The sequence below is a fragment of the Thunnus maccoyii genome, chromosome 6 (genome assembly GCF_910596095.1).
Source record: "Thunnus maccoyii chromosome 6, fThuMac1.1, whole genome shotgun sequence".
Taxonomy (NCBI): Eukaryota; Metazoa; Chordata; class Actinopteri; order Scombriformes; family Scombridae; genus Thunnus; species Thunnus maccoyii.
This window is the reverse complement of record NC_056538.1, coordinates 25,340,040-25,361,608: the sequence shown is the minus strand read 5'-3', so window position 1 is coordinate 25,361,608 and position 21,569 is coordinate 25,340,040. Positions and strand designations below refer to the sequence as shown.

The window sequence follows — 21,569 nt, the reverse complement described above, 5'->3', positions numbered from 1 at the left end:
TATAGAGCTTGTCATAAAATGTTTTGAATGTTATTATAGACAAAAGATTGAATGGCTCTGACTTTGCTCCCGCTGAACTTTCTCATGAACATATAGCAAAACAAATTTACGATTTACAGCCTAAACTTGAAATATTATGCTTGAGCTAAAATCTGGCATTTCTGACGCTGAACTAAACATATTAAAATGACTGTTTTGACTGAAGTTTTTTCTCCTGTATGTGTTAATATGTCCCACAAATCAGTACAATTTTGTTAAAGACTTAAGATTTTGAAACCTTTGACTTTGGCAACTACTAGTGCTACTACTGTATCAAAAAAAGAAAGAAAGAAAAAAAAAAGCAATACAACCCCCCTGCCCATACAATTTAATTAGGAACTTAAAGCATCTATATTTAGTGCCAGTTACTGCAATAGTGACATAATATGTTAACTAGCAAAATTTTGTGCCAATGCAGAAAGTGAAAAAAAAGCCTTTTGTCATGAAAAATGTCTTTTGTGCTTGAGTTTGCAATATGATGAGCAGTCGGAAATGCAAGCACAATTTTAGGCCAAAATGTGAAGCAAAATTGTCTGATCTGCATTTAACACACCCACAGCTGCACCACTTCAATCACCAGACTACCACCTAACAAGAAATAAATTGCAATTGCATTTGTGTTACCATTGGCCAATATATTCTGGTGTCCATACATTGGGTCTGGGTGACTTAAAATAAATTTTAAAATTGGTATTGGAAGCAGCTGAATATTAGGAATGTAATGATTCACAAAAACAGTTTTGATCAATATGTTATGTGTGGTCACACTTAAATCTATTTTTTATACAGTCAAAAAAATAGGATGCCTAGTTCACACATGCAGTCTATCCCTGAAATGTTCAGGAGCATTTCCTGCATGGGGTCATGTGTGAATGGGAGCAGGAATTGATGTATCAATTGTTCACTCTGTGTGGTTAAAAGTTTTATCTTACATTGTATAATGTCAAATTGGAGATGGTTAAGGGACTTTGTTTTGGTCACATAAAGATTAAATAAGTGAAAAAGATAAAACTTGCTCTGCATTACTGTAGGAAGTCTAAACTAAGGACTGCAAGTCTGTGTGTTTTATGGAATCATAATATGAAATCTTTATTTAAACTACTCTAAATGAACAAATAATACAAATTTGATTAGTTTCCTTTATTGCCTGAAGAGAAGGGAGGACCCACTGGTTGCCCCATATTTATTAACATTCCATGACAGAGATAACATTGTCAACATTTCATCGAAATGTCTGTGGTGTTTGGACAGAAATGTACAAATAAGTGTATTTTAATGAAGACAAGAAGAAGACAAAGGCACAAAAAGTCAGGTGATTAAAAATCTAGTTTACAAAGTTTACAACATGCAAATAATGGCTGTCACTGGCTCAAACATGGTTTAGAATAACCTGGACATTAATTACTATTGTTGGTTCAGCTTAAATCTCAGCCTGGTGGTTATTAGTGTACTGCTCATGTCAAACAAAGTCCTTGTGTTTTTTTTTAGGGCTGCAATAATTAGTCGATGAATTGATTTGTCAATAGACAGAAAATTAATTGGCAACTGTTTTGATAATTGATTAGTCATTTTTTAAGGAAAATGCTAAACATTTGCAGATTGCAGCTTCTTAAATGTGAGAATTTGAAGCTTTTATGTGTCATACATAGTAATGAACTAGATATCTTTGGACTTTGGACTGTTGATTGGCCAAAGCAAAACATTTGAAGATGTCACCTTGGGCTCTAAGAAATTATATTTTTCACTATTTTCTGACATTTTATAGATAAAATGATGAACTGATTAATCAAAAAAATAATTGGCAGATTAATCAGTAATGAAAATAATCCTTAGTTGCAGTTGTGCAACTAACAATTACTTTATTATTGATTATATTGATCAGCTGATTATTTTCCTTGATTAATTGCTTGTTCCCTAAAACATAAAACTGAAAAATGCACATCACAATTTCCTACAGCTCAAGGCAATGTTTTCAAATGCCTTGTTTTCTCCAATGAACACTCTAAAACCCAAACATATTCAATTTACTACAATGTTAAGACAAGGATAAGCAGCAAATTCTCGCATTTGAGAACTGACTCAAACAGTAGAAGTTAAATGTAAAACCCAAATTGTGATGGTGAAGTCTGTCTTCAGTGTCACACATGCATTCAGCCTCACCTGTCAGCTTTTTATTAAAATGCAAGTTTTATCTCAATCCCAACTCTAGTTTTTTTCAGCTTCTTTATCAAAGTCTGCTTGATGTCTTGAGTTTTGAAACAATATATGATTGGATTAACAGCAGCAGGATAAAGACTGTATAACAGTATTAATAAAATGCGAATATCTAAACTGAAAGCAAATCCTACAGTATTTGCCACATAAACAAAACATCTGGGAAGGTAAAAAAGGCAAGTGATGAATATTTGTGGGGTACAAGTTGATAAGGTTTTTTTGCGGCCTGCAGCGTTAGACATTTTTAAAATAACCACAATGATGGAAATGTAAGAAAACGAGATAAATGCAAGAGGAAGCAAGAGACAAAACATGGCAATAACAAGAGAAATGACTGCAACTATATTAACATCCTCACCACAGGCCTGACTTGTTATAGAAATGTGGTCACAGTAGCACTGAGCAATGACATTAGCTTTACAGAAAGGTAATGTGAGAACATGGAGTACAACAGCTATCATCAAAGGCAAAGGAATGAACCAGGCAAAGCCACAGAGCACAGATATGATGTTGTTTGTGATGAGGACAGGATAACGCAGTGGAATACAAATTGCAATAAATCGATCCAGAGCCATTACCAACAAGATAAAAGACTGCACTGATCCTAAATAGTGAACAAAGAACATCTGTGTAAAGCACCCATGAAATGAAATTAAGCTTTCACCAAACCAATATTTTGATATGATCTTTGGGAGAGTCACAGTGCCAAATGTTAAGTCATTCAGTGCCAGGTGACAAAAGACCAGATACATTGGTTTTTGAAGGGACTTCTCACAAATCACGAATGCTAATATGAAAATATTTCCTATTGCAATAGCTAGGTAGAAGAAAAAAAGCAGAGCCGACACAGGTCCATAATACTGTTGTGAAAGTCCAGGGAATCCGAGGATGACGAAGCTTTTCATCCTTGTGACATTGGCAATCATAATTTGAGTTCACAATAAAGTCAGAGCCAAGACACAACTAAGCACCTGGAAGGTAAAAGCACCGATTAGACCTTTAAAATATTAGTTTCTTAGTTATTAGAATATACTAATAGCATACCATGCAGTCTGACAAAGACATCCAAAACCCAGCTATCAAAAATACCCCATGAACAAAGTATATCTAAAGACACCGATGCTCTTCTCTTTTTCCTGCTTTAAGTCTTAATGTGGCTCTTACTCTTTGGATTGGAGTTCAGTATCAAAAAGCTCATTTGAATGTCTGGGTGCCAGGTAATATCAGCCTTTTATCAAGTTTGACCTAACATATCCTCAAAGGATCATAACGTGAATCACACTTTCTTTTTTTTTTCTTTTTTCAGGGAACAAATCAAAACAGTGCAGACACTTCCTACTTCTTCTTTTACTTTTTCAAAGCTTAGATGAAACAAAAATTAATATTGATGAAAGAAGAAAACTAATTTGATGATTTTTTAATGAAAACAACATAAAATATAAAACAAACACAAACATTCTTCCTTTCATTAATTCTTTTCATTGAAGACAATACATCATTCTGAAGAAAGTTGAAACACCATGTGTTTTCAACTTAGTTTGTGTCCAACAAGCCTTGACCAGAAAATGAATTTCCCTAAATATTTTCTCTTAAAAATTATGTTTATATATAACATGTTTTGTACTAAATGTAATGCTTTTTATCAAGACGACAAGGAAACTTTTTATACTGAATATATGTGAAGAATGTTTTTGGAGAATAAACATTAATTTTAAATTAATAAATTAATATTTATTAATTTAAAAAAATAATAAAAATGACTAGCCTGTTTAGATAAGACCTGACTTGCCATGTGAGACCTTGATAAAGGGTCAAATGAGCAGCTGGTTTTCTGTTGGATTAGGTGTGCTAATATAATCCACTCTGTTCATTCTCTTAGGTTTGTGTTGTAAATACTGTGCAGTTAGCTGGATCTGACATTATAGCGTTGTAAATATTATTTGCAACTCACAAGAAAAAACATCTGGCTGATTAAAATGTATCAAAATGTGAAACAAACATACATTAAATGTAAAAGAAAAACAAGTAGCTGCTGTGTGTGGGATTGTGTATTGTTTCTTCTATTTGAATGCAACATGAATCATGACAATCTTGCTTTCCTTTTTTATTTGTGTTTACTTACAGAACTTACAGAAAATATATACTTATATAACTAGTACTGTAACTTAGTTTGCAGATCTGCAAAAGTGCACATCTGTAAAACAATTAATCCATACTACTGTATTGAATATAGGACATTTAGCAGAAGCTTGCAAATCTGAATTACTCTAGAATTGATGTGAATTAGCAGGGCAAATATTTTTCATTAGTTATACAGAGATATGGTAAGAGTTAATGCACATAATCTATATGCATTACTTTGAAACTTGCTTCATTCCAATCTTAGCTTTTTTAAATATCTTCATCAAAACATCTTTCATATCCTTGGTTTTGAAGCAATATATAACCGGATTAACAGCACAAGGAAGAAGACTGTACAACAATATCAGGAAAATGCGGACATCCAAACTGAAAGTAAACCCTACCGCATTAGACAGATAAACAAAACATCTTGGTAAATAATATAGGCAGGAAATTAATAACTGTGGTGTACAAGTTGATATGGTTTTGTATCGTCCCTCCATGTTTGGTATTCTCATAACAACTAAAAAGATAGAAAAATAAGAAAACAATATAAATGAAAGTGGAAGCAGGAGGCTAAACATTGCAAGACCGAGAGCAACACTCTTAACATATTTTACATCTTCACCACATGCCAGCCTTGTAATTGAAATGTGGTCACAATAGCATTGCACAATGAAGTTTGAGTCACAGTAAGGCAAGGTAAGGGCATGTAATACAACTGCAATCATCCTCAGAAGTGTCCCAATCCATGACAACCCACAAGCAATAGAAATAGTATTATTTGTAATAAGAACTCGATATTTTAAAGGAAGACAAACTGCGATGAAACGATCAAGGGCCATAATCAGCAGAAGGAGAGAATGAATTGCTCCCAAGGCATGAACAAAATACATCTGAGTGAAGCAGGCACCAAAATATATTATCTTGTCATCCCACCAATATCTGGATATTATTTTTGGTAAGGTCACTGTACCAAATAATAAATCATTCATTGCCAGATGACTGAAGATCAGATATGTTGGTTTATGAAGACGCCTCTCAACTCCAATTAAAACTAAAATAAAAATATTTCCAGCAAGAATAACCAAGTAGGTGAAGAAAAGAAGGGCAGACACTGGTCCATAATATGTAGCGTGAAGTCCTGGGAATCCAGTTATTATGAAGTCTTTGATTGTTGTTATATTTGTATAAATCATTATAATTTATGTGCAAAAAAGGCTCTCTAAAAAGAAATGAGCATGATTCTATTAAGTCATCGATCATCATTCAGACATTATCTATAATTTGTCTCTATGGCGTCCATCACCTTTGAAGTGACTGAAACATTTTTTTAGTTAGAGAACTTAGAGGCAAAACCTAATCCTGAATATCAAGTTTGCCCTGCATACCCAGCCGATCTGAATTCTATACAGCATCTTATAAATGTTCCTTAGTGACTGACGTAATGAAATGTTTGGAGTGGGATATTCTCTGTGCACTATGCTATGCTTACCTCATGAATTCCCTTGTTGATTTAGGCAGTTTTAGTTTTAGCAGACTTAGTATTATTTTAGGATATGGAATAACAGCTTGAAATAAACAACTTGCAAATTAAATTAACCCATCAAAATAACATCTTGTTTTGCGACTGCTAAGCCAGACACACAGACACCCACAGACTGAGTTTTCACACATACAATCTGAAATTTCATAAACTCTGTCTCTCTTTCCATCATTTTTTAAATTTGCACTTTGGATACTTTTCCACCAGCCTTTCCCATACAGCCGTCTTACGAACCTGTGGCCTGCATTGAATTTATTATCTAAAAAAAAAAAAAAATCCTCCTCATAGTGGACTATTTTATAATCTTGGATTACATATACCGTGGTTGGTTGTGGTGTTACAGTTATATTATCACTCAACCAAAAAGAAAAAGGGGGACTTGGGTCCATGCAACCAAAGTTTCCAATTTCATAGCACAAAAATGGTTTTGCACACCCAAATCAATCAGATTGTTCCTTTTATTTAGTTTTCTTTGTCAAACTTGAGAACAGGGGAGAAAAATGCACAGACAATCCAGCTATCGATGGCCAAAGCGCAAACCTCCTATCTGCGGAATTTTCTGATTGGCGGATTTCACTCTGAATGATGAGAACAAGGAAGGCTGCTCATATTCAGTCTGTCTGCAAGATAATCCTGCCCTTCGTTGTGACAGAAAAGTCACACAACAAAACAAAAACACAACGCAGAGTCCCTGGGTGTGTAGAGAGGCTACAGCACGAGTAGGTTACACAATCACTGAACATTCATTTCCAGTGGACAAGGAAGCAAATACACTGATTTCAAGGAATTTCCCACTTAAGGAATTCTGACTCTAGTATACTACAATGTAGTAACTATTACATTTACTACATCTTTTTACTTGAAAACAAACTTAATTTTATTTTTAATTTAATTTAAATTATTAACTTAATTTAGAGCATCATTTTGTAGAACCTTTTCCAACTTGCACCAAGTGCAAAAGCTTTAATATCTAGTCGGTATTGTTAACACATAATATAATAATATAGTCCAAAAACAGTGTATTATGTATTGGGTATCCTTAACAAATAGCATTCTGCAAGAAAACAAGTTTTTTTTAGTTTTCTCAAAAAAGTGCATTTTTCAGATAGGAGGTTTTGCTCTTCAACCATCGCTATGCTTATAGGTGTAGATACCATATCCGGGCTGAGAGGCGCGTCTCAGCCGCTGCTGTATTAGCCCAGGGTTCTGGTCACTCTCTACTGTAGAGAATACCAGACTTTTATGCTGCGTTTAGATGTTTCAGAGACAGAAATGCCAAAACCAAGGCACAAGGAGTAATTTCATACACAGGTAACAGAGGTGACTAATAACAAGAAAGGTAAAACATTGAATAATGCATTGGTTTATCAGTTACAAATAGCTGAGACCTGTTCTTTTTGTGGAATGGTCCTTTTATTGAAGTACTTCCTCAAGCTTTCTCTCATGTCTTAAGCTCTTAAGCAGCATATAAGTGGATTTATCATGCAGGGGCAATGGCTATACAGCGTGATAGCCATTGCTATCTTAAGTACTGCTATGATTATAGAACAATATGAAAAAATATGAATGCCAGAGGCCCCAGTAGTACAACCATTGCAAACACAAAAGCAGGAAAGCCATAAGGGGCCCTGTCAGTGCGTGCTAGCACTGTTATACCAATATGATCACAGTAGCAGTGATTGATTATGTTTGAGGCACAGTAAGGAAGAGGGTAGGCCCTAATAACTAACATTAAAGGGGCTGCATTGGCAATAACCCATGCAGTAATACTGATAATGCAGATAGTGGAGTTTTTAAGAACAAGTGGATATCTGAGAGGATGGAAAATAGCCAGATACCTATCTAAAGCCATAAGGAAGAGAATATAGGAATTCACTGAGCCAAGATAGTGAACAAAGTACATTTGGACAAAGCAAGCAGTGAATGAAATGGTCCCTGATTGAAACCAGTACTTACTGATGATCTTAGGTAAAGTGGTTGTGCTAAAGAGAATGTCACATGCACTCAGATTTAGAATGATATGATACATTGGTTTATGAAGGCTGCGGTCAGTTGCAAATAAAAAAAATATTGTTGCATTGCCTATCATATTTAAGGAATAAACTAAGAACAGTACAGCTGAGGCAATGCCTTGGTACTTCGAATGAAGTCCAGGGAATCCGGTAAGGATAAATTCAATCACAGTGCTCTGATTTTCTTCTGCCATAATGGAGCAGAAATTTCCTAAAAGAAAAATGGAGGCACTGAACACATTAGATAAAACACTTTAACATTGTCTCATGCATATAAACTATAGTAATGCTTGTATGCCATTTCTTATACTGATAACCAATTGTCTTTGGTGATTGTCTTTGTCAATTGTCTTTGACTCTGCTGATTCACATGTGGATTTACCTCTTAAAGTGACGTTTTACCATATGCCTTGTGATGAAGTAATGGTAGCCATTCTTTTTTTATTCTCTGTGGATTACTCCCATTTCTTCAATCAGTCTCTCTAGGCCACACTAATGGTAGGTTTCCATCAAGCAGAAACACATCCATCATTTACTCTGAAGATGAATAAAAATGACAGTAAACCAACTGGAGTCATTGATTGTGTATCATTGTGTAATTGAAACATTAATAGTAAAAGTACTATTGTTTCTTATAAGTTTCTTATTTCAAAGTAGATGCATATCCAGTGGTCTGGAGTGTAAACCACATAGTGACTGGAAAAATGTATATACTTTTCATAGCAAGGAGCACTCACCTCGTGATGGTTAATAGGAAAGAAGCATTAATTCAATTATGCTAATGAATTATAAAGCCTGTAGGAGTAAACAACTGTCATTTAAGAAAACCCCAATGTGTATCTAAATTGACTCTGCATAAGGAGAGTTAATATCCCTAGTGTTTAATGGTGGTCTCTCAGCACATAGCGTGTGTTTACGCAGAGTGGATGTCTTTACAGCATAATCCTCAAGATTACAAGCAAATAATAAACTTGAAATATGGAGCCTGTTAGCTTCTCTTTTCTTTTTAAATTTCTTAAATTGTTAGAAAATGCCTTGTTGTTATTACCATATTTATTAGTATATTTATAGTCTTAGTGATATAATTGTAATAATAATAATAATGATAACAGTGGTAGCAAAAATGATTAGTGCTGTAAGTGATACTTAACTGAAGCTTCAGATACACAGATGGTAAATTTACCATGAAAGAAGTTGTGTATGTATGTCTCACACTTAATTTAGTTTTATAACAAGTCATGTCAATTAGGTAATGACAAGAAGCAGTTATCAATTAAAATGTCACATTTGCTAGTTACAGCTTTTTTTTTTTTTTTTAAATTTCTATCTTTCATAACATATAAACAATAAGAGCTCTATTCTTGTTGTGGAACAAACATGCAGTCTCAGGTAGTGCTTCCTCCTCTGAACAAATGTATTTTGGCCAGAGAGGCTTTAGGCCTCAAGTATGGTATGTATGCTTCTCTGTGTCTCTCTCTCCTCCTCCTCCCTCTTTCTCTCTCAACCCAAATGGTCAAGGCAGATGGCTGCCCACCTAGAGCCTGGTTCTGCTCGAGGTTTCTACCCATTAAAGGGGAGTTTTTCCTTACTGCTGTTGCCAAGTACCTCCTCATAGGGGAATGTTAGGCCTCTGTAAATTAAAGAGTATGGTCTCGATCTGCCTATAGGAAAAATGCCCTGAGATAACTTCTGTTGTGATTTGGCGCTATATAAATAAAACTGAATTGAATTGAATGTATTGCTGCCTTACAGGCTACACAGATAAGCATGTAATATTTTAGTCTCCAGAGTGTATGGAACTTATCTAGATGTTGATGTAGAAAATCACTGGTTTTAGAGTTGATGTTCTCAAAAACACAAAAAAGTGAAAATGATTTATGTAACAAATTTGTGTGAAAAAAGTGTTTGGCATATGTACATAAAAATATGCCCTTCAGGGTAAAACAACATTACATAAGATTGTTTTGAGAGGAGAATTCACTAAGGTACAAGGATGCACACAGAGAGGCCTACACTCACACATGCTCACTTTAATCACACACTTGAGACTGTTTTTGACATGAGAGACTAATTAGCTTCCTCTTGGAGCTCAATTGTATTGTTGCACAAACATGTCACTCTGCCTCCAAGACAAAACTTTTTGACACAACATCATTAATTGTATTTTATTTGCACATGTAACTTTGCAAATCAGTTTAACAAATTTGTTGACAATAAACTGGTGCTTACAAGAGGTTAGTTTTGGCAGCATAAAAGTTCATATTGGATGAGAATTCACACAATAAAAATTGAATGACACAGTGGTCAATACTCAGAACCTAGAACTTTCTTTGCGTAGTTTGCACACTTTCCGCAAGTCTGCATGGGTTTCCTTGTTTAGTCCAAAGACATTCAATTAAGGTCAACTGGAATCACTAGATTATCCATTAATATGAATGTGGTTGACCAGTAATATCAATGTTATCCCTGTGATAGACTGATCGGTCCAGGATGTACCCTGCCTCTCGGTCAAAGTGTGCTGGGAGACTCCAGCTCCTCTGATGCCAAACAGATAAAAAAATAAGAAAAGTTAGAGGAAGGCATTGTTTATGCAAAGACAATTCGCTGGTTAAATAACCAATAAACACAATCCTTGCTGATACAGGAAAACAAAACTTAACCCCATTTACACAGAAAGCATCCTAGTTCTTCTGACACTGGTCCATATTTACCTCCGTATTGATAAATATTTAATATAATCAGAGTGACACGTTTCAGCCAAGCTTTTCAGTTATCTGAAAAACTATTTTAATCAATCCAGCTGTGGACACAGGCCATGTGGACCGCTTTGAGTCACATTCATGCACGGGAAAAGCGATCCAAAGCGTTTATTTATGCTTGAAGTCTATTTTCCTTTTTTATGCGTTACTACAGTGACTGTATTGGGCTGAATGCTTCCAAATTGTGGGTGACCGACACTCAACATTGTGCCAGTGTAAACACACAAACGCTCACATCAAAACACCCTCTGCAGCTGATTTGAGAACAATAGTTCAAGGTTTTCATGACAAGGGATTATTAGAAGTTGCTGTGGCTCTACTGCATGCTCCAACAGACTACTACAATCGAAATGGATTTTACAAGGTGTGGTAGACAATAACCAAGTTTTAGGATATAAATGTTGGACTTGGCAAAGTCCACAGTGCTCTTGTTTTTCCTCTTCTATATATGATTGCAGCCAGGACAACAGACCAAGATGGATGGAAACATTTGAGGGAATAGACGTGACGGCTAGTTACCCTGGGTGACTCAGCCTATCCATTACTCCCCTGGCGTATGAAGTTGTTTCCTGAATCCAAAGAGGCAATGGCTGCACTTTAATCAGCGACTGAGTCAGGCATGGATGACACTAGTGAGGGGCTTTGGGTGGCTCAAAGGCAATGTCCTCTTTTAATTCGATAACTTGCACATCACTGGTGGTCTCCGCCCAGAGACCACAGATGGAAATAAACTTTTGACTATATCTGGTACAATAAATGTATTGTGCATGGTCCCTATTAAATAAACAATAAATAAATGGAGCTGTCTCCTTTAACAAAATGAGGCACATTACCATTTAGCCGTGTAAGCCTGTAGCTTACTATCAACTAAACTTGTTTTGGCCTTTGTTCTTCCTTGCTTGAGCCCAAAGAATGGCCAGCCTTTCACTGATTCCTACACTCTGCCCATGCTAGCCCTGCTTGTTGTTTTCTTCTTGTATTCTGTGGAGCATTGATGACCTCTTTATTAGGGGATGTGCTCTGAGCTGCTTTCTTCAGTGATGGGTATTAAAACATTGTTTGCAGTATGGTGGGGTAATTAATGGAAAAATAACTGAAACCAACATTATGGCCTTCTAATCGACCTCATTTTAGTCATATGGAAATTTTCAATTAATTCATTCCTTCATACAGAATGTCCACCTGCAGTTTAAAGCAATGTATTTAATCTAATGTGTCCAGTGAAGAAAAAACGACTCAAGTCAAGAGAAATGCAGCTGGGGAGAGGTGCAGATGAGAACAAGTTGGTACAGAAAAAAAATGTTTTGTCATATGGAAACACATTGGCTTCATTCAACATGATACAGGACAAAACTAAGCTTCTTGTGTAAGTGTGCAGGAGAGACAGAGAGAGAGGTTGCGCTCAAGACAGGCAGGCAGGTATGCTGGATGTTGGCCGTGAACTGTAAATGTAACAGAGAATCTTCAGTATGACCTACAGTTTGTCAGAAAATAAATGCTACAACTCCTCAACAACCAAGTGAAGTTCACTAGTTTTGTTTACCAGCAGCTGAATATGTTGATGGAAGAACTGAGGTTAGCTACAACTTAGCCCTGAGTCTGTAAAGCATTCAGCTTCCTGACCACTTTCGGGAAGCTGGGGCTCATTGTTTCAGATGTCTGTTACAAAAGCATTTGTTGAAATAATGTCACTCTAAAAGATCTGCCTGATAAGATAATGAGAAAAATCCCAAAAGTGTTAAATTTATTTATATTGTTTATTTGACGTTTGGAAGGTATGTGAAATGGCATTATTTTACTCTGAATTTCCTGTTTTAGCAAACAAATACCTGCAAGTGTTCTTCTATGGTAAATAAATATGACAACATAAGTCATAATCCAGGGTTTTCTGTTTATTTTTCAGTATTTAATTACAAACAATTAATAAGAGTTCCACAGTGAGGACACTTGTGGACAGGTGTACTTAATAAGGTATAGTTTGATTAATCATGACTGAGGTAAATGTGACAATTAATCCTGATATTGATTTTAGGTGATATCATCCCCCCCTAGTTTGCAGATAAATGACTGATTATCTAGGATATAGGATTTCAGATGTTGCTAATTAGAATAAGCTAACTAGCTAGTAGCTCAAATTAGCTGGTGTCAGTATCCAGTGTGATTGGACAATGGGGCCGTCCAATGAAAACTTACTTTTCAGCTGAGCCTTAAAACTCAATTGTTAGTTCTTGTGAAATCTGTTTGATTGAGCTCAGGTCAACTTACCTTTTTCAAATCTGATTACAACTGGCTGTTTATGATATATATTGAATGATCTTTTGCTTTAAGAAGAGTATTTTCATCAACTTCTTTTTTGCTATTTTGGTCATCTTGATATTTTGTTGAATATGTCTTTACAGAATGCTTCAATCAAAGTAACAGAATTTATTATAGCTGGTTTTGACAAAACTGAAAAGCCTTTTGTGGTTGGTGTGGTTATATTAATTACCTATGTTCTTGCTATATTAGCCAATATGATGAACATCCTCTTCATCATATATGACAAGCGATTACACAAACCAATGTATCTTCTGATTTGCAACCTTGCTGTTGTTGATATACTGTACACCTCCAGTGCCAGTCCAACAATGATTGGGGTTCTAGTTGCTGGTGTTAAAACCATATCCTATGTGCCATGCTTCATTGAAATGTTTGCTTTCCACTTGGGAGGGGTAATGGAGATGTTTGCTTTATCGCTTATGGCATTTGATCGATTGATTGCTATTAGTTGTCCATTTAAGTACCACATTTATTTAACAAATGTGCGCACTCTTGTCCTTACATATATCCTGTGGATTGTTGCCTGTGGTTTTGTATCCATTCTGCCAGCAACTCTGCTACCTCTCCCTCACTGCCACTCAACGCTGAAGTATACTTTCTGTGACTATGCTGCCATAATACGAACTACATGTGTTGATCCCAGACCCTACTTCAATCTGGTTACTGTCATAGTATTTTTTCTTTTATTTTTCACTTTCACATTTATTTGCCTGTCATACGTTTTGATCATATTTTTTGTCAAATTATCCTCAGATAGTAACAAAAGGAAAATGGGCAGCACTTGTTTGAGTCACTTTATTGTGGTAACATGTTATTATGGTCCATTATTTATCCGCATTGTCTTGACAAGGATGGGTGTGGTATTTACTCTTGAGGCTCGCCATGGCTTAATGATCGGGGCCATCCTTGGTCCATCTCTTGTAAATCCTTTTGTGTACTGTCTTAGGACAAAAGAAATTAGATGTAAAATCTTTAGGATTTTCAAAAACAGTTGAGACATTTCAGTAGATCTTCATGAACTGTCAATTTGTTAATACTTTATTATGGAAGATGCATCCTTTTATGTTCTAACTATTATGATAAAATGATGGAATCGTTCATCCATGTATTTTCTGAACAAGTAATCCTGTTCAGGGTTGTAATGGACAAAAGCTTATCCCATCAGACATTGGGTGAGAAGCAGTCTACATCCTGGACAGGTCTGCAATAAGTCACACTCACATGTTCACATGCCAGTAATTTAGACTTTCCAGTTAACTTTACCTGCATGTCTGTTGACTGTGGAAGGAAACTGCAGGAAACCCACACAGAGCCAGCGAAAAACATGCAATTCTCTCACAACTTCACCGTGCCACTTGATGGAATATATTATGAGGAAAAATTGCTGTATATAATAAACTTTATTTGTTTTTTCCCAGTGCTTTTCAGTATACCAAATACAAACTGTATATAACAGCATTATTTAGTGTCTGTAACTATGTTTATGTCAGTAAAATGTATGCCGCTGTAGGTGTTCACAAACTTTCCTCAAACTTTTAAAAAAGTAATCATGGTAAAAAGAACTGATGAGTTAAGGATGTTGAGGTTAATTTTTATTCAAAATTTCAAATTCAAATTCATCAGATTTAGGGTGGTTGAGGCTGTGTGCTTGTGCTTATCATCTAAATTCCCACATTTGGCAAAATATTTTTCTGAGCCAGAGAAGTAAAGTGGAACTCCCCATTTGCTGTGTCTAACTAGAAGAAGTTGCCTGAGCTCCAGAAGATTTTCACCAGCTCTAATCCTTGAAATATGGCCAATACTTACTGAGATTTGTGAAGTCTGTGTCAGCACTGATCAAGGCATCTCTTGATTGATCTATATCATCTATAGTATATAAAGCCATATTCAGTGTGATCCTTTTTTCACTGAAACCTTTTGCTTATTTGGTTGTTTTTCAATCTTCTACTTCAGTCTTTATGGAAAACATGCTAAAGTGCCTCCTGCATTTGCTTCTTTAACGTATATACAGTAAATAATTTATCCTTGATTACTCTTGTATTAGGGTTTTACTTTGTAGCATATTTGCAGGATTTGTTTGCATATTTATTTGAGGTCTTAAAACCATGTGTTAGCATTACTTTATAAGAACTTTATTTCTGGGATAGGATCTGGGAAAACTGGTGGTTTTTGAAAGGCAGTGTTTATTGCACAGGCCAGCTTCAAGCTATCTGACAAGAACTTAGCTAGATACACGCTTTGCCTCACAACAGTCTGTTTTTTTACTACCACACAATCAACACCTGTCCATTTCACTTCTAAATGGCACCTTACAACTGGACACCTGTATATGTGTGTGACTCTGACAGGAAATGTAAACAGTTGCAAGAAAAAATAATTGATCAGTGTTAAGTATCTACAACACTAACTAATTAATATTAAACTTAAAATATATGCAATGGTAAATAATTTTGCATATCAGGTCATACTCCATCTGAGGACTTTGCTATTCACAAATGTCAGTGCTGCCAGCTGCTGGTGAAAGGGGAAATGCACTTAGCACATTATTATCACAACTCATATAGAAGGGCATTAAAAAAAAAAGATCTCTCTCTCTCTCTCTCTCTCTCTCTCTCTCTCTATATATATATATATATATATATATATATATATACATATACATATATATATATATATATAAAATCTAGTTTATGAAAGACCACCACAAGTACTGTCGTCCTTTTTAAGCTGGTATTATAGGCTGTATAGGACCATTAAGCTGTAGCCTGTATTTTTCCTAAATGAGCCAAGATGACCTTGGACTTTGAATAAGAAAGGAAGAATGGGTGATGAAGAAAAATGAACAAAGTTACAAGAGTGTTTTCATGATTCAAATTCTACACTCTTGTAATATTTTTATTTTCTGGATGAATAGGAATAACTACACTGACTATTGGTGCTGTCATTTCTTTCTCCACATTTCTGTAGTTCTGTAGTATCAGCTGACCAATTGATAAACAGATTCCAATCAATGGAGTATGGCCATTTGGTAAAAATCCTCTGTGGTTACTCGCTCCAAGCTCCGCCAAGAGCCTCCTCTCTGAAAAACTGCTCTTCAGTCAAAAGTAATATATGTTAAGCAAGATAAAAGTTTTGCACATAAACCTGTACTGTCCAAAAAGATGTTTTCCTCTTTTTACCCAATTACAACTTGGGGTAGTGGGATGAAATCTTTATCACTATATTACTACAATGATTTATATAGTGATAGTGATGAATGAGTAACAAGTAAAGCCTGTTTTTTATGGTGGCCCTGAAGTGCAAATAACAATGACAAAACACAACAGCAAATAACAAAACACAACAACAAATCACAAAACACAACAGCAAATAACATAACACAACAACAAATTGCAAATCAAATTAACAAAAGAGAAAACACAACAACAATCAGAAATCACAACAACAAATTGGAAATCAAAACAGCAAAAGCAGAAAACACAATGACATTAACTTCTACTGGAAAAGGTAGGTACCTGCTATCGACAAGGTTTGTCGCTGATTGGACACTCTCATATTGATAAGGCTCATGGCTGATTGGACGGATGCACTGTCCGTCTTTTTAACAGGAAGGAGAGGCACTGTACGCCTTCATTTGGGGTCCATGTACCCTCCGTCCAAAGCTGTGTTCAACTTGTTTCATAACACGATAAACAAACAATACAGTCTGTTTTTCGTTGGAACTAAAAAAATATGGATATCCACATGCTTTTCCTGTTTTCATCTTCAAATCGGCAGTTGGAATAGAAAATAAACTCAAACCAGAAAACAGCTTGTTTTTCTCACTTAACATTGTCATTGGCCATGCTTGCTATAGCACAGATAGATAGATAGATAGATAGATAGATAGATAGATAGATAGACAAACAGATACAGGGAGCAATTTGTGAAAAAATCAGAGAGGGATGTTTTCACAATCACAGTGGGCCTATAAACACTATTAACGTATATTACCCTGTTTCCTGCAGCTGCAACAGTAATATTTATAAACTAATTATGAACTTTAATAAAACAATTACAAAACTTGAACTTGACCACTGAATTTGCAGGAATATCTTAATCCATTTTTTAAAAAAATTAATTCATCATGTAGAGTGATATTTTCACTCTCAGCGATGTGATGTGAAGTTCATGGCCTGTCCACATGGGAGATGTGATCATATACAACAAAACAAAAGGTTAAATTCTAGTTTCACATGCCAGGATTAAATCCCCCCAATGCTTCCAGAGGAGTGGCTACGTTGGGAGCAAGCTCCTGATTACATCTCAAACTTGGGCCCTGAAAAGTGGAACATTTTGTAAAATAACCCTCAAAAATCTTCAGAAAGTAATGGCATTGATCAGCAAGAACAGAAGAGAAAACATCATCTTTGGATATATTTCAAATCAAAACTAGCTAGCTGTTAACTGCTAAAGGCCCAAACGCATTAAAAGCGATAATGATGTGCGTCAATTGATGCTCCTATGGCGCACTACAAGCATCAGATTTGAAATGCCAACACCATAGAACCAACACAGGTTTGTCATTTTGTCCTCATATTAACCACTACATTAGTTGGATGTAATGAATGAATGAAAAGGAAAATGCAGAGGAGGAAAATTAAACTGAAACTAAGAGCGTCTGTGTCCACAGTAAATCATCTGTTGACTGTTTGAAGGTTATTTGTTTGTGCTTTAAAACGTCATGACTGTCATGAAATAATTAGAATATAATGTTTTATTTCTCTAATTCAGAGGTTTTGTTCTCACTACTGCTCGCTCTCCTTACTTGACCACCACTGTGCTGTCTCTCCCTCCCTCTCTCGATCGCTGGCTTGCTGGTGCTCAGCTGGTGCTCAGCTGGATTGTGCTATGTCTCTCTTTTTTGGCTGTAGAGAAAACAGCTTTGGTTGCTGGGTCCCCATTTGATGCTCCAAAATCGAAACAAGGTTGGAGTTGGGGCTTCAAGACAATTTGGCGCGCCTCATAACGCTTTTAGTGCATGTTCGGCCATTAAAAACAATAGGTGTACTTCAAAACGCACACGTCAGACGCTTCCAGTGCATTAAGGCCTTCACTGCTACCTGCTGTTACCAATATTCCAAAGGATATACAGCACTAGAGAAGCTATCAGAAGAGTTATTTTTTGAAAACAAGAAGAAAACTTAAAGGATCCTTGCTGGTAATGTAATCTATGCATGCTGGAGCCTCTCTATGCACCCTGGACTCAAGAGGTGATGGCATATGTCTGGGGGTCACTCATCGGGATGGGGAGATGGTCAGCTCAACCCCCCCCCCCCCCCCCGTCATACTATCAACTGACAAAACACTGTGTTTTTTAAATCATCATAGTAGCCGTATTACAACAAAATATGAAAACAGAATATACCTGTAAAATAATGACAAAACATAGGCTCAACTTTATTTGATCTATTATTTACTTTGCATCAAACATAAGCATTTCGGTATGAAAACCATCATTTTTGATTTACAGAGTATTCTGTAATACACATAAATGTCTAATATTTTGTGTCAACCCAAACTGCTGGAAAATTGATTGATTGTTGACAATTCAGTGAGTTAATATACATGTATGCATTCAGAGGGACTACCCCATTCTAATATGGCATCCACAATGACACATCGATACAATGAGTAACAGTGCCCAGTATGGTATCTACATGTATACATCTATGGTCTGATTGTAGCTGGACATTGTCATGGTGGAATGCAATTAAAGTTAATATTTCCCTGGATTTCACTGCACATATATAGAAATATGAGTATATGACGAATAAATCTTGGAATCTTGATGCAGTACATAATAATTTATGTGTTTTTATGTTTAATTAATTCTTATTAAAAATACAACAAATAGGTTTTAATTATACTTTTGTACAGTATAATCCATCTTTAGCTCCCTTGGTGCTCTGAAAGTTAAACACTTGACTCTCCAATTCACGTACGAACTTGACAGTTCCCTACAGTAATTGCTGGGGTCAGTTAGAGCTATACTAACAATGGAGTCATGGTCCAGAAAATGTTTGCAAACCCATATTAGGCTTCTTTCCTTTGTACTCTGGAAAAAAAATCAATAAATATATAAGACATATACTGTATATATAAGACTATTTGTTTCACATAAATATAGAAAAGAGCTGTTCCATTGAATAAATATCTATATATCAGATAGAAGGTGCCTTCTTGAGAATGGGCTTGGTTTAAATTAAAACATGTTTTAAATGACAGGGTTAACATTGTGACAGATTTGGCAACATTTTATCACAAAGAGTCTTCACTAACAGAGGTGACTAATAACAAGAAAGGTAAAACATTGAATAATGCATTGGTTTATCAGTTACAAATAGCTGAGACCTGTTCTTTTTGTGGAACGGTCCTTTTGTTGAAGTGCTTCCTCAAGCTTTCTCTCATGTCTTTAGCTCTTAAGCAGTATATAAGTGGATTTATCATGGGGGGGCAAAGGCTATACAGCATGATAGTTACTATTCGCATATCAGCACTAAATTTAATACCAACATTGCTGGCTAAATATACAAAACATCTTGGTGAATAATAGAGTGAGATTATTATCAACTGAGTACTACACGTGGACAGAGATTTTAGACGACCTTGCCAATTTGCTATCTTAAGTACTGCTATGATTATAGAGCAATATGAAAAAAATATGAATGCCAGAGGCCCCAACAGTGCAACCATTGCAAACACAAAAGCAGGAAAGCCATAAGGGGCCCTGTCAGTGCATGCTAGCACTGTTATACCAATATGATCACAGTAGCAGTGATTGATTATGTTTGAGGCACAGTAAGGAAGAGGGTAGGCCCTAATAACTAACATTAAAGGGGCTGCACTGGCAATAACCCATGCAGTAATACTGATAATGCAGATAGTGGAGTTTTTAAGAACAAGTGGATATCTGAGAGGATGGCAGATAGCCAGATACCTATCTAATGCCATAAGGAAGAGAATATAGGAATTCACTGTGCCAAGATAGTGAACAAAGTACATTTGGACAAAGCAAGCAGTGAATGAAATGGTCCCTGATTGAAACCAGTACTTACTGATGATCTTAGGTAAAGTGGTTGTGCTAAAGAGAATGTCACATGCACTCAGATTTAGAATTATATAATACATTGGTTTATGAAGGCTGCGGTCAGTTGCAAATAAAAAAAATATTGTTGCATTGCCTATCATAGTTAAGGAATAAACTAAGAACAATACAGCTGAGACAATGCCTTGGTACTTCGAATGAAGTCCAGGGAAGCCGGTAAGGATAAATTCAGTCACAGTGCTCTGATTTTCTTCTGCCATGATGGAGCAGAAATTTCCTAAAAGAAAAATGGAGGCACTGAACACATTAGATAAATCATTTTAACATTGTCTCAAGTAAATAAACTATAGCAATGCTTGTATGCCATTTCTTATACTGATAGCCAATTGTCTTTGCACTATCAACCATTTTCTAGTAATCAATGTTATGCATTAAAATAAAATTTAAACGTGAGTAACTCATTAGAAGGATTTAGCTGCCTGCCAGTATGTGGGACTCGACTGTTTACACTTACCTCTCTCAAACAATATGACAGTATACTCTGCTGATTCACATGTGGATTCACCTCTTAAAGTGACGTTTTACCATACGCCTTGTGATGAAGTAATGGTAGCCATTCTTTTTTTATTCTCAGTGGATTACTCACATTTCTTCAATCAGTCTCTCTAGGCCACACTAATGGTAGTTTTTCATCAAGCAGAAACACATCCATCAATTACTCTGAAGATGAATAAAAATGACAGTAAACCAACTGGAGTCATTGATTGTGTATCATTGTGTAATTGAAACATTAGTAAAAGTATCGTTGTTTCTCATAAGTTTCTTATTCTATTCTTATTATTATGTTATGGAGTGTAAACCACATAGTAATTAACATGAAATCTGTGAATGGAAAAATGTATATACTCATATACTCATACTATACTCATAGCAAGGAACACTCACCTCGTGATGGCTAATAGGAAAGAACCATTAATTCAATTATGCTAATGAATTATAAAGCCCGTAGGAGTAAACAACTGTCATTTAAGAAAATCCCAATGTGTATCTAAATTGACTCTGCAAAAGGAGAGTTAATATCCCTAGTGTTTAATGGTGGTCTCTCAGCACATAGCGTGTGTTTACGCAGAGTGGATGTCTTTACAGCATAACCCTCAAGATTACAAGGTTAAGGTATGTCACAAAAGGTATGTTTTTCTCTAAAACCATGGTACAACCTCCTAATGCTGATATTCTCATCAAAGGTGAAAAGATAGACATAGTCACATTTAAAATATCTTGGTGTGACATTGGATCCAAATTTTAACTTTAAGAAACGTTTAAAAAAATGGTTAAAACCATAAAGTAGAACTTAGCAAATTTTAGACATATTAGAAACTGTCTCTCTTTTGACGCAGCCAAGATATTTATGCATGCTATGATTCTTTCCCATATGTCTTATTGCCTCACATGTTGGGGGCAGGCTGGAGAAA

At 35.7% G+C, this 21,569-nt stretch overlaps 5 protein-coding genes across 5 annotated transcripts; 1 reads left to right on the top strand and 4 right to left on the bottom strand.

The window, feature by feature from the left end:
* Positions 1 to 2,213: 2,213 nt before the first annotated feature.
* LOC121899144 (olfactory receptor 52E8-like) lies at positions 2,214 to 3,179 on the bottom strand. The gene has a single exon (XM_042414775.1). It carries the CDS (start codon positions 3,177 to 3,179, stop codon positions 2,214 to 2,216), a length of 966 nt encoding a protein of 321 aa, XP_042270709.1.
* A 1,428-nt stretch (positions 3,180 to 4,607) lies between these two features.
* LOC121899006 (olfactory receptor 52E8-like) lies at positions 4,608 to 5,573 on the bottom strand. Its single transcript, XM_042414552.1, has one exon. The coding sequence runs from the start codon at positions 5,571 to 5,573 to the stop codon at positions 4,608 to 4,610; it is 966 nt and encodes a 321-aa protein (XP_042270486.1).
* Positions 5,574 to 7,287: 1,714 nt separating this feature from the next.
* On the bottom strand, positions 7,288 to 8,126 carry LOC121899005 (putative olfactory receptor 13C6). Its single transcript, XM_042414551.1, is given in 2 exon segments — positions 7,288 to 7,484; positions 7,487 to 8,126. Coding segments are annotated over 2 exon segments (837 nt in total).
* A 4,952-nt stretch (positions 8,127 to 13,078) lies between these two features.
* Positions 13,079 to 13,971, top strand: LOC121899004 (olfactory receptor 4D1-like). The gene is made up of 3 exons (XM_042414550.1): positions 13,079 to 13,457; positions 13,764 to 13,870; positions 13,957 to 13,971. The coding sequence occupies exons 1-3, from the start codon at positions 13,079 to 13,081 to the stop codon at positions 13,969 to 13,971; spliced, it is 501 nt and encodes a 166-aa protein (XP_042270484.1).
* A 5,411-nt stretch (positions 13,972 to 19,382) lies between these two features.
* On the bottom strand, positions 19,383 to 20,357 carry LOC121899003 (olfactory receptor 2AT4-like). The gene has a single exon (XM_042414549.1). It carries the CDS (start codon positions 20,355 to 20,357, stop codon positions 19,383 to 19,385), a length of 975 nt encoding a protein of 324 aa, XP_042270483.1.
* Between the last annotated feature and the right edge of the window lie 1,212 nt (positions 20,358 to 21,569).